Source organism: Oreochromis aureus, linkage group 16 (assembly GCF_013358895.1).
Source record: "Oreochromis aureus strain Israel breed Guangdong linkage group 16, ZZ_aureus, whole genome shotgun sequence".
Taxonomy (NCBI): Eukaryota; Metazoa; Chordata; class Actinopteri; order Cichliformes; family Cichlidae; genus Oreochromis; species Oreochromis aureus.
In genome coordinates this window covers 13744320-13758448 of record NC_052957.1, presented here as the reverse complement: position 1 = coordinate 13758448, position 14129 = coordinate 13744320, and the positions used below count along the sequence as shown (strand labels likewise).

At 40.6% G+C, this 14129-nt stretch overlaps 1 protein-coding gene across 1 annotated transcript; it reads left to right on the top strand.

Annotated features, from left to right (window-relative positions):
• The first annotated feature begins 6266 nt into the window (after positions 1-6266).
• LOC116312914 (indian hedgehog B protein-like) lies at positions 6267-13477 on the top strand. Its single transcript, XM_031730443.2, has 4 exons — positions 6267-7253; positions 8355-8512; positions 8842-8945; positions 11090-13477. Exons 1-4 carry the CDS (start codon positions 6945-6947, stop codon positions 11809-11811), a joined length of 1293 nt encoding a protein of 430 aa, XP_031586303.2. The 5' UTR covers positions 6267-6944; the 3' UTR covers positions 11812-13477.
• The last annotated feature ends 652 nt before the right edge of the window (positions 13478-14129 follow it).

Genomic DNA, 14129 nt, shown 5'->3' with positions numbered 1-14129 from the left:
ACATATCATTTGAAACTGCCAGGCTGGACCTAGAGCAGAACTGCGAGTGACCCTCACAGTCTCTGGAATGATGCACTAGCATGTTAAAGAGACTATAGATCTTGTTCTAGTTGAATAAACTTTCTATAAATTACTGTGAAGAAAAATGTGGTGTCTTACAAATTAGTGTAATGGTATGAAATGAAAATAGCCTAAGGGATTGTTTTTAGCTGCTTGGTTTTGTCTTTCCATTTGCATTTTCTCTTCCTGTTTTTAAACAGATCTTTCGGTCATCCCACTTCCCGTCCCTTCACTTTCTCTGTCTTCTTCTGTGATTCTCCCATCCTCCTTGCCACACACCTCTTTCCTGTGTTCTCTCAAAGCCAAGTTTCTATGTCCTTCTTCCAGCTCCAGTCATCAAAGGTCACTACATCTCTGATTAGGGCAAGTGACTGTACAAAAACCTACGTGTGACAGTAACTTCACTTATTTGAAAAGTTGACTTATATGGAAATACTGTTTTCATGTCTGTCCCATGCATTCATTCTGTGTTTATCTTTGAGCAAGCATGGTAATCATGTTGTCACAGCTGATTTAAGGGTGCCCTCTCTGTCTCTCTCTTTCTCTCTCACTGGATTTCTCTCTTTCTCTTTTCCACCTTACATGTTTACTTTTTATGTTTTATCTTTCATATCCGTACTTTTCTGTTCTCTTTGTCTTTGTGCTTGTTTGCGTCTCACCATTTTTCTCCCATCTTTCGTTCCTCCCTCTCTTTTCACTTGCTCTCCTCCCCCTTCACTTTCTTTCCCTTTTTCTGCCCAAAGTTCTGGAGGCCAGCTGGCATGGTTTTCTAGTGGTGTAGTAAAATATAAATATAATAAGGACGTTTTTGAGCTGGTGAATCCATTCTGAGCAGAGAAACATCACCACAGAGCCCACAGATGTGGCACATACTCAGGAGAGAGAGTGAGGGATGGAGAGAGGGAGGAGGGACAAATCCCTCATTTGACATTGAGAATACAGCAGCAGCATTAGGCTGCATTATTGTTGACATTACCAAAGTACTAGACGTGTTATTAGGACACTTAATAATACTCATTTCCAGACCCATATTTTTATTCTGGGAGTGGAACGGAGTAGCTATGTATGATTCATAGCGCAGAAGAATCTTTTTTTTAATGTTCATCTTCTCAGATTACTGACTATATAAAACAAAGTATTTTTGCACCTCTTTTTTAAGGGTCATCCTCCTTTTACACCAACTTTCTTCTGATTTGCTGCACCTTGAAAACAAATGGTTTGTATAACAAGGCGGTGAGGCTTCTGTACTAGCTAGCCAGAGCAGTGTTCCTGAGATGATTTCACCTCTGTCTGACATCACATAGATGTCAAAGAGTTTGAAAAGATGGATGGAAAGAGTTATTAGAGAATAAATAAATAAGTAAATAAAAAACTACCACCTGTAACTGTAATGGAGGAAAACTGCCAACCTGTCCAGGGTATACTTTACCTATCACCTTATGGCAGTTGGAATGCAGTCCACCTCCCATAACCCTCAGCTGGATAACTGGATGGATCAATGAATGAAATGGCGAATTTGGAGCAGACCCCCCCCCAAAAAAAAAAAAATAATGGAGTGGATTTTATTTGCATTTTAAGATACAATATCTATATTTACTTTACTAAAGGGCAGCTACTACTTGTAAAAGTGCAACTTTGTATAAAAGCATTAATACATATCTAAATGTTGCATGTGTTCATGTACACTGTGTGTGTGTGTGTCAATGTATGCATGCGTGCGTGCATGTGACCCCTCTATTTAACAACCTGTGGCTGTGTCTATACCTGCAGTTGGGTACTTCTGTATGTATGCATTTGAGTGCATGCATGTGTGTTTCCATCTCTCCGTGGCTATGTGTTTAATGTCAGAGCACAGCACAGCCTACTTCAGTCCCCTGGGTAGCTCTTTGTTTGCTTTAGCCATGCGGTGGCTAGCCTAGCCCGCTAACTCCAAGACACATTTAGCCTGGGCTCCACTTTTATATCATCCTGCTTTTATTTTCCTTCTGTCTGCTCTCAAACCAACCACTCTGCACTGAACTGGACTTTAGCAAGACTAGTATTGGTGCCATTCTCAACCATTGACAGACAGGTTTGGTCAGTGTGGTTTTCACTGGCTGACATGTTAGCTCCAGCTTACCATCTTAACTGCTGGCACTGGCTAAGTGGCACTCACTGCCAAAAAATGTATGGTAAAATATATAAAGGCTACAGATAAGCTCGGCATGCCCACATTGTTTTACCTCCTTGTTTTGGAAGATTAAGGCTTAGAAGGTTTCATATATTTCCACTATGCTGCTTAGAACCCGACTACATATAGGCATAGTTTTAGGTGTTTATTGCGGTCTGGGGTTTGATTCTGGAGTGTGTGGAGGGACAGAAGAAGAAGGAGGAGGAGGAGGAGGAAGAGGGATGGTGGTTTTAGCCACCAGCTGTTGTTACCTTGAGCATAACGTCCTTTAACCCCCATTACAGCAATCCACCACAAGCCACAAACACGCTAGCTTCAACTGACTGAAAAACAACCCAAACTCACTTGTTTACTAGCTAATGTGCCAAGCCATTTGCTGTCTGTTACTCATTCAAACAGTCATTCAAACACTCTGTTTTTTTTTTATCAACTTCTTAATTTACATCTTGCTCTCTCATTTGCTTATCCAAATTTCCTGACATATTCTCCACAGTCGCTTTGTTAAATTTTCTCACTGTCTTTCATTATGATTCAGTTTTTCTGTATAATCATTTTTCACATCCTTTCCATCCCTTTCTTTTCACTTCCTTTTGGAATTTTCTTTCATCTGTGTCTTCCTCCTTTTGCCCGATTCAGAGCCTTTGTTGGTTAGGGCCCCGGGTATGCGTGGGTAACCCCGATGCCCATGCAAAGGCTGTGGACTCATTGAGCCTCAGTGTCAGCAGATGAAAGCAGAGGGAGATTCTGGGGCTGGCACCCATCTCCTTCTGTCCTGCCACCATGGTCTCTTATTTCACAGAGAAAATTAATAACTTTAACAAACATCAATGAATGAGGGCCTGATGCTTGGTTGGTTTGTCGGCTGGCCTGGCGTATGTGTGTGTACTGTGTACACATGCCTAGATATGTGTGTCTTTGCGTTTACGGTTGTGTGTTTGAGCTCATACCTTACTTTATGTGAACCATTTTAGTCTGCTGAAAGAGCCTGACAAGAATAGTTTACAGGAATAGTGTACAGCAGAGAAACTGACAGGTTGATGAATAGTAACAGGGAGACAAGATTTTGGGTGGGGGTGTGTCAGGCTCCACTTTGGTTTGATCTGATCAGAATGTTGTCTTCTTGAAACGCCATAGTGTCGTCTTTTGAGGCCAAGAAGAACTGAGAGATGGATGGATGAAGGGAGGGATGGATGGATGGGAGAATGTGACCACTTCTGAGGCATTGTCGACAGCCACGCTGAATAGGCAGCGGGCCTGCCTGGAACCACGCCTGTATTTATGATCTTCAAAGGAAGGATGACACACACACGCTCACGCACATCCACAAATTATTGATAGTTACAGGAAAACACATGCTTGTGCAAGTGTGGCACATGCAAATTTGCATATAGATTTCATCTCACACATAATAAAGAAAGAAAAAGCAGTTCTTACATACATGGCACCAGCACAAGTACCACCGCTGATAATGTGTATGTAAGTGGTCACAGCAGGTCAGTTTTAGTGAAATGTGCATTGCTGTTTAGCTATAAATGGCACATTTATGGTCAGAATGGTGCAAAGGTCTTTACAGTGCCTATAGAGGTTTCACACGTGAAGTAATGTGCACACTGAGAGAATTGTCCGCCACATTATATATGAAACAACCACTGGGGAAAATGTGTATTGTAATGTGTAATGTGTATTATAAGTAAGCATAAAAAAGTCCCCAATCTGGAAATGGAGAAAGTTCACCTTCAGTGTAAAAGTTGTGCCTTAGCGCTGCAGTAAACACATTTCAAAGGTGCAACTTTTACTTTCAAGCAAATATTTTATAGTTTCTTGGAGAGTTGGTGAGTGTTTGCAAACACAGACATTCACTAACTACAGAGCACAGTGACAATCTGATGGCAGTGAAACCAAAGAAATTCCAAGGAGGTCAAGAAATGCACCCTACAACATACACAAGAAATCAAGAAAGTTTTTCCTTTGTAAATGTTGGTTGGGAGGAAGGGGAGGTCACTGACTGACTTCTAGGCCTATGTGATTGGAGCTTTAGCAACCAGTTTCACAGAGACTTCCATCAACCTTCAGCAACCACTCAAGAACCAGTCAGGGAATAGGCTACACATTTTTACTGGTGAATGGTGGTTGTCAGCTCAGTTTCTAGGCCTATGTCATTTGGGCCTTTAGCAGCCAATTTCACAGAGACTTCCATCAACCTTCATCAGCCACTCAAGAACCAGTCAGGGAATAGACTACACATTTTTACTGGTGAATGGTGGGTGCCAGCTCAGATTCTAGGCCTGTGTGATTGGGATGTTACATCGTCACACATCCAAAATGGCAGAGAAGTTAACCTCACATGGTTAGCTGACATGTGACTGAAAAATCTCAGTACCTGCATCAACATCTGCAACTGTGCAAGAACAAAATTGTGCAAGATGCTAACTTGGTGACTGATAGCATTTTCGGGGTTCAGTCTTTTGCTGCTTAGGAGAGCAGAGGAACTAAAAACTCCCAATAATTTGATATTTAAAGCAGCGAGGCACAGTTAGCTTGGCTATCTCTGAGTTATCTGAATTATCTCTGATAATTATGACACTGGATCATGCGGTATGCACATGTATGCACAGTTTTTTGGCTGTGAAGTTGACTGGTGGCAGCATGTGGCAGCAGTTGACTGGTGGAGACTTCATGAGGTTGCTAAACTGGTGAAAGAAATACGCTGTTTTACGTGAAGATTGGGAAAATGTCAAACACTTAGAAAGCCATCTTCATGTTTTGTTAATAGGATAGGTAATCCAGAGGATGAACTGCAGATATAAGAACTGCACATTTATATTAATTCAATCATAATATTACAGACACCATCCATACTGATCTTCTTAGCTGTGAGGAAGTAAATAAGTATACTGCCCAAATAGTGAAACCTTTCTTTTATTTGTTAACACTGCTACGATCTGAGGAACAGACATTAAAAGAAAGTCTTAACAGTGATATCTTTGAAATATCACTGACCATGCCTCGAAAAAGCTTTTTATTCATGGAATGGCAAAAGTTCCCGATGAGATTAAACTACATTATGGGAGCTATTTCACTTTGCAAAGCTAGAACCAAATTTGGCAAAACACTGACACCTCTATCTGACAAATTTTGATTTATTTGAACTAGTCTGCATGCTCCATACCAGGAAAAATTTAATGAATTTACACAAGTGTCAGTATGTGCTCTGTTTCAGCTTAAAGGCGAAAACAAAAATAGATGGCTGTTTACTCTGTGTGAATCTCTCTATTTGCCTTTCAGTGTCCCATCAAGACACATGAAAAGCAGTGTTGCAGCAAAAAATACTTTACGGTGTTTACAGACACAAATAATAAAACGTAAACTGTGGAAAGCCTCAGCCTTGTACAGTTCAATTCATTCCAAGGAGCCAGCACTGAGAAACAGTGGTGAGACCACTGATTTTCTGCTGGCAAATATTTGAAGAGCTAATTTGGAGGGGTTGGGTTTGCTTGTGTGTGTGTTTGTGTGTGGATGTGGATGTGTGCTTCACCTATAGGCAGCAAGAGAACCAAGTAGCCAAAAGCTTTTAAATTAAAGATGTTCATTTTAGAAAACTGGCATAAAGTTAGTACTATTGGTTATTTATTAGAGCACTCATTTAAGACTAATTGTCCCTGCTGTAACTCAGTCAGTCAACTAGCCGTTCAACAATCTGTCAGTCAGTCAGCAAATCAGTTTTTCTGCCAAGCAATCCACCTGCCAAACATCCAGGCAATTAGTATGTCTCACCACTGGTAATTACCCTATTACGCAGTCAGTCATCCAACATCAAGCCAACTAATGACCCTTGATCTTTATGCAGCCGGGAAAAAATTGTGTCAGTCTACTCCAGGAAATTGATTGCTTTAATTGATTGTGATTGTTGTTTACAATGTAAAACAAAAAGCAGGGCTGTCAGAGTACAGAGCTGTCAAGGGCACAGAAAGACATAGACAACAACTGGAAATGTGAAGTGGCAGCAATAAAGGGCAAACTTGTGTTTGCTGCTTGCCTGTCTGCCAGCAGAGTGTGGACAGGACTCTCCAGTGCGCCCTGTGCCCAAGAGGGGCGGGGTGGGTGGCAGAGTATAGGAACAGAGGGAGCAAAGGAGAGAGAGGAGGGCAGGACTGGCAGGGTGCGGTCTGAAGTGGCAACAGATCGTTTTGGATCACTCAAATCCCTTCAATTCAACTGGAAAGCTGCAGCTTGTTGCACGCCGGCCGCATATGGAGAGGAAAAGCCTTCAATCCAGAGAGGGCACCAACCAAAGAGCAGGCAAAAGTGGCTGATGTTATGACAGTTTCCCAGAGGAAAAGAAAGAGGGGGAGAGAAACCACAACACTGCAACTTGGATATCAGTAACCGCTCTCTCTCTTTAACTCTCTCACCCACCAAATCGACTTTGAACCTGTTTGTTTAAAATGCACGGACTTTACAGCCTGCACACTTACTGTTGATTCTGTAAGGCGGTGCGAGCGAAGTTTCTCAATACAGGGTCGATGTTCTGGAAAAGCTAGAAACTTTTTGGTATCCAAATGGTGCCCCGTGCAGCCGAGGTGCTGAGCTTCTTTTATCCGAGTTTTTCGGACGTGGATTTGCAACTGTCACGGACGATGGAGTCGGTAGCCAAACCGCGGTGGTACTGAAGACATCTCTCTCCCCCGGGAGAGTCATCCCTCCCCCCGGGGCGATGCGGATCTCCTTCCTCCTTCTCACCGCCTCTCTGTGTGCCTTGGTCCTCCTCCTCCTCGCACCTGCCTCGGAGGGCTGCGGGCCGGGGAGGGGGTACGGCAAAAGGCGGCTCCCGAAAAAGCTCATCCCGCTTGCCTACAAGCAGTTCAGCCCAAACGTCGCCGAGAAGACCCTAGGAGCCAGCGGGCGTCCCGAGGGCAAGATAACACGCAACTCCGAGCGCTTTAAAGAGCTGACGCCAAACTACAATACAGACATAATCTTTAAAGATGAGGAGGACACGGGCGCCGACAGGCTAATGACCCAGGTGAGAAGGGGGATGAATGAGTAGCCTACGTATACGTTCGCAAAGATGCGACACAGGCCAGCGTTCCTAAATATAGCCTACCTGGTATTGCAAAAGGGGGAAAAGCTTTTTTTCTTTCTCTTTCTTTTCTTTGTTTTTATAAAGAAAGAATCGGTTGAAAGTTGATTGTAGCAAGCATACCACAAGGAGTTTAGTGACTAGATTAGTAACTGTTGCATCCAGCTGTCTGCTCAATATCTCTGGTCAGTCAGATGTTTGAACTACAGTGATTGATTTCATTGACTCCTGGTCCTCTGTGTTTTGCTGCCTGACATACTGAACTGTTATAGACTTTTAGTGTTTCTTTTACTCACGCACCAAGTGAGTCTCGGTCGTCGCCAATCTGTACGGTTTTCATGCCTAGACATAAGCTTTAGTGTGCGTAAAGTCACCGCCTTTGGGTCCCGGGGTATCTTTTCCCATCAAATATTAATCTCAGTGCTGTTTTCATATCACAGTGTTCATTTGGCCAACAAGCACACACCTTTCATATGAAGTGTAAAAAAAAAAACACCCTGTTGTTTTAAGCTCTTTTTTAAATGTGAACCTTTAAACAGATTGACTAATTCATTTAATCCTACGTTCATTCATTGATCAATGGACTAACATAAACCACATTAATAATGCTTCTAACAATCTGAAAAAACCCCACCTGGCACAATTTTAATATACACTGACTATTTGCAGATTCTTTTGTGTGTGTTTTTTTTACAATCTGAGGTATCCTGTATTTATTTTGATTATTATTATTATCATTTTAGTCACTCATTGTTTCCTGCTAGTTATCTTACTGGGCCCTGCTGTTGTCATCCATGATCCATCTATTGTCACCACATAATGCCCCTGATTAACAACCTTATCAGAAACACACTGTCCACACTGTAAAATGTTTTTTCTTGTCATTTGTTGATTGCCACTTCATAATCATTCTTCAGAGACATCTCATTGCAATTAATTTTTCATATACATTTCTTCTCAAGTTTAAGTGATACGGGGACTAGAAGATTTCTTTATATTTCTAACAGTCTGCTTTCCTTTTGTTCTTGTTTGTTCCTCTCTTAGCGGTGTAAAGACAAGCTAAATTCTCTGGCCATCTCTGTGATGAACATGTGGCCAGGTGTGAAGTTGAGAGTGACGGAGGGCTGGGATGAGGATGGTCATCATTCAGAGGACTCATTGCATTATGAGGGGCGTGCTGTCGACATCACCACATCAGACAGGTAGGCTAGAATAAGTTAAGTGCTGTGAACAGGCCGGACGTTGGCCAGAGAACATTTAAACTGCTTGTAGTGCGTGAACTGTGACACTCAACAAGTTAAACTGTCAGTTACCTTATCTGCAATGTGATGAGTCAAGCAATTGGTAAACAAATACACCGCATTTTTTAGCTGATAGCAAGTTCACATATTTCAGTCTGAATGTGGGAAAAAATTCCTTCCTTACAACTTGTCTACATAAATGTCAAAGTAGAAATGGTCTTTTTGTGAAGAATTTTAATTCAGATGGATCCATGCTGGAAATTAACTATAAATTTTTGTCCTCCTGACAGGGACAGGAATAAGTATGCTATGTTGGCTCGCTTGGCTGTAGAAGCTGGATTTGACTGGGTCTATTATGAGTCCAAAGCCCACATTCACTGTAGCGTCAAGTCAGGTAAGAGATGGAAATTAGAACAGTGCACAGTATGTATGCATTATCAAAGTGCCTCTTTGTGTGTTTTTGCTTTTGTGTTCAGCTGTTATTACTGCTAATGAGGCTGATGCTAGACCATTTGACTGTGAGCCACTAATGGTTTAGTTTCCCATTCATTGCCTATATTAACACTCTGGGTGTGTGCTTAAGTGTATGGTCTACTGGGAGCCAATCAAAGCAGGTTGTGCACCTGTGCTCTTTGCCCAATTCAGCCTCACATGTTGGTCTTAATAGATGTTGTATAGTCATTATATAAATCGTTAGTTATCAAGGTTTTAGGATATTTAGCTGTACAACGTGTGGATGAAATGAATGGAAACAAATGTAAGCAGGCTTTTCTGCATTCAGTGCAGGACTAATGGCAGCTAATAGTCCATATGTAGGACCACATTTGTGGTCAAACACCATGAAAGATATATGGTGGTTAAATTAAAATACTTAAATTGCTTGACATAATAGTATTTTCTGTATCTTGACTGTATATTCAATCTGCATTTTTGTAGTAGATCCATAATATTTCAGTACACATACTTTATCAGATACTTTCTTCATGCAAACAATAGCTGAGAGCATTCCACCTCCAGCTATTCTAACTTTTAAGACACTTAAGAAATCCATTTACCCATGTCTGGTACCACCAGTTATTTGATGCCAAACTGCATTCTAGCAGTCTGCTGAGGTTAGTAGCCTGTGAGATGATTAACTCTCTCTTTGTTCGCTATTGCTTTTCCTTCAGCAGGTTTCTCTGAGATCGCTTATCTGAGTCTTATCACCCCCTGCTCTCTGCAGCCTTCAGGCTTACCGACACACACCTTGGACAAATATTTGGCTGCCTTAAGACAGCCCTCTCACACAAACACCCACGCACATTTATACTGATTCATTTCTGTTTCACAATTATTTTGCCTTAATTATTCTATTCTATTCTATTATTCTATTCTATTCTATTCTATTCTATTCTATTCTATTCTATTCTATTGTTCTCCCAGTTCATTTAAGATGGTAGTACCATATAGGCTTAGTAATAGCAGGATTCTTTGCTAAGATTCAAGCCCATTGTGATGTCTCAGTGTGTATAGAACCACTGAGACTGGGGCATGTGACCCAGTTTAAAACACAAACTCTGCTGTAATCCAAACAATATCTAGAACCAGAGTCTGTGTACTTTCCTGGCTCTCTGACCCCAGGCCGTGCTCTGACTGTGGTGATACAATCAGCTGGTTATCCATTAGCTCTTACCGACTACCCCTTTTTGCCACCTAATCTCGCTGCATCTTAAAGGGCCAAATAGCTCAGATATACTCTGCAACACGGGCACTTTGGCAATAGCAAAATAAAATAGTAAAAGAAAGGATGTTTCTCTGTTATTACTCTGCTAACCGTTAACATGAAAAATCTGCTTCAGAAAGATAGAAATACAGTACATGTACATGTACATACCATGGCACTGAACACTGTTTCTGTAACAGAGGGCAATACATGAAAAATATGAAGGCTGATATTTTGCTTGTTGTCTTTTTTTGTAAGATTCCCATTACCTCAAGAAATTGATTTGCCTTAAAAAAATGTTTTGGGAACTATTTCATGTATTTCAAATCATATAAATTTATTGTAAGCATTATAAAACGGTTACAATGACACATAACCATATTTAAAGATTGCCTCACACAATGAAAGGGCAAGTAATAGTTTAAAAATCCAGCGATCAGCTCTTAATTGGTTTGTTTAAAAGCAAATAAAAACCTTATTTTTCTGAAGTGGGTTTCTGTGTGTGCATAGTTTCTAAGCACAAGAAGAGGGCAAGAATCAGATAGACAAGAAAGCAGTTTGAACCTTGGCTTTGAGTCATAATGTATACATGTGTTAACAATCCACCACTAATCCACTGAGATAAAGTTCTTCAAGAGTCAAAGTCTTACCTGGTTTATACTCAGTGACCCAGAAAAATGTGAAATTCCTGTTGGAGACCAAATGCCGCGGTGCCTGTTCTCCTCTCCTGAGAGGACCTCCAACATTTCTCTCTCTTTATGCTTTGTCTCATTCTTGCATTAGCACTAAATAATTACAAATAACATCATCATGTCTTTTGTTCTTCAATTCAACAGAACACTCTGTGGCAGCCAAAACCGGTGGTTGTTTCCCTGGTGACGCTCAGGTTGTTGTTGAAGGTGGTGCTGCTAAACAGATGCGTGACCTCCTCCCTGGTGATCGGGTCTTGGCTTCCTCAACAGCAGACAGCCATGGTCCTTTTCTCTACAGCCCAGTCCTATCCTTTCTGGACCGCCAGCCCAATGCCACAAAGATCTTTTATGTTATTGGGACTGATGCAGGATTCAATATTACTCTCACAGCTGCTCACCTGATCTTTGTCACAGACTGCACTGCTGGGCTGAATCAGCCAGAGGAAGAGCCCTTATCGGGTTCCACGTGGGAAGGCAGGCCTAGATGGGGAGTAGGTCAGAGGACGGTTTTTACCAGCGAGGTCCAGCCAGGACAGTGTGTGTTTACATCGGCAGGGGAAGTGAAGTCACAGCCAAAACTTTCAGTTGTGACCTTTGTGAGCGAGCAGAGGAGCATTGGCTTGTATGCCCCACTCACCCAGCATGGGTCTATAGTGGTAAATGGTGTATTGGCATCTTGTTATGCTGCTGTGGACAGTCACCATTTATCCCACTGGGCCCTGGCCCCGCTACGACTCTTCTACAGCCTGATTGGGCCATCAGAAGCACAGAATGATGGGCTGCACTGGTACCCTTGGCTTCTACGTTGGCTAGGGAAAATGCTGCTGGATACTACACACTTCCACCCCTGGTCTGTTGAACAATGACATAGATAAGAGGCGCAGAGACATGTTTCACCATGATGTCTTCTTTCAGTTAACACTAGTATGGAGCACTAGAACGCAAAGCACAACAACCTTTCTTTTCACAAGAAATCAACTGAGGGACCACCAAAGGCAGTTCATTTTATAATGTAAATATGTTTTGTAGTAACTCCACTTGCCTGTATTTGCTGTACTTCAACAAGTTCTTTTGTTGTTCATGCAAACGAGATAAAGAGAGAAAATGAGACAGGACACATTATTCTAGTAACAGAAATATGGAAAAATAGTATTTCCAGTTTTATTCATTTCCAAAAAATTTAATAGACATGAAAAAAAAATTGAATTCTGTTTACCACAGATCAAAAACAAAGATTATACTCAAAAAAAATTGCTGAGAAGTGAGACTGTCGGGTTTTATCCTTCCTTTGTACTGTATTTACTCCAATCTGACAATATTTGAGCTTATTGATACAATTTTGTGAAACCTCTTTAGTGTCTCAGGCTTAAGATGAACACACAAAGAAAAAAAGAGGAGAAATTAGTGACTGAACAAGGTGAGATGTGAAACTTTAAATGTACATAGGTATTTATATAGTTAAGTCATGGACTTTACTTAGTTTACTGTTAGATTCATCACTGCAGTAAATTCACTGATTCTTTACTCTTCCTTTTAGAGTCTATATTATATATTAGCAAATAATTTACAGAAAAATATTTAACTAGACAGTTTATTAAGTTCATTACTTTGTACATGATGAGATTAAATGTACTGGTGTTGCATTGTTTTTTGACATCTGAAAAAGGGCTTTGTTGTAACAACTGGATGGCAGAGAAAGAGTATGAATACACAGTACTTGTGTTACACTTTGTACACATACTGCATAATTCTACTTCACAACATTTGTCACTTGCTGATGCAGGATTGATTAAAGGTGCTATAGTGGCCGCCCTGTCTCTGCCATCCGTTTTTACACGACTTGATTGTGTTAAACAAATTTATGTGGCTCATTTAAACATCTCCTTGTTGATTATCAGGTGTTTTTAATTTAAAACTGTTTTATTTGTTTTTCATTGTTTCAGGTTTCCAGTTTTCAGATCAGTACACTCAGGCTGTATTCAACTACTGTATTAAGTAGCTAGCTAGGCATCATATTAAAAACAGTACTTATTTTTATTCTTAAGCGTTTAATAGGTGTTTATTTGAAACTTTGCATGGTCTTTTTTGTCTTCCGTCTTTTTACACTTAGCAGTATGCCAAGCAGGTCTAATCTTTTTTGATAAATGGCTTATTGGAGATGAATAGATATGTAATATATAGTTCATATTTCCCGCATGCCCCTCCCAGTTGAGTTGCTATGTGAAGACTCAAACATTGCAGTCGATCTGGAAAATTGAAGGCATTCTTTTGTATGACTGCTCAAAGATTTGTCACATATGTATATTAAGCTATTGTTGGAGAGACTATTTAAAGATCTATTTTTTAAAAAATGTAAATGTAATATTTTTTCTGGCAACTCTGTTCATAAAATTTGTATTTGAAACATAAAGGTTTTCTCTTGTTTGTAAACTAAAATCTGTTGTGCTTTTATCATAGCAAAGAAATCAAAATGAGATCATGACAATACAATACAAAGTATCATATAGATATAGATTATCTAATAAAGTAAACTTTCATGGCTATTCTGCTTGTTGTAATAGAAATGCTCTCCGTCTTTTCAAGATCTATGCTAACAAAATGGACTAGCAAAAGGATTTCATATTATGTATTGATAGATAAAACATAAATAACCTATTGGTCACTTTATAAAGTGATACATCTATAACTTAATATAACAGCAGCTGTGGTTAGGGTGGGCTGCTGTTTGGTTTCAGTACCAAGGACAGCAGCTCTCTGCAAAGCTCCTCTTTCCTCCCCTTGATGCCTGAAAGCTTTTTCTTTTTTCCAGGATAGGAAATTAGTCAGTGAGCACAGTACCCCCTGCTGGATGCTTCAGTATTTGCAGAGAAGCAAGAAAAAGAAAGAAGGTCCTGGCTTTAAATCCAGTCTGATTCCTTTTTGGGTGTTTAACTTTCTTCCCACAGTCGAAAAACGGAGGTAGGTAAGGATAACTGGTGATTCTGAACTGGCTGTAGGTGTGAATGTAAGAATGAAGGTTTGTCTGTCTTTCTCAGCCCTGCACCAGACTGGGAACCTGTCCAGGATTTACCCTGCTTCTTTCCCTAATGGAATGAAGTAGATGGATGGTCGTCATGAAAAACAACATGCTGAACACAACTTGTTTTTCTTAGCTGAAAAAAAAAAACATGGATTAGTGAGAAGT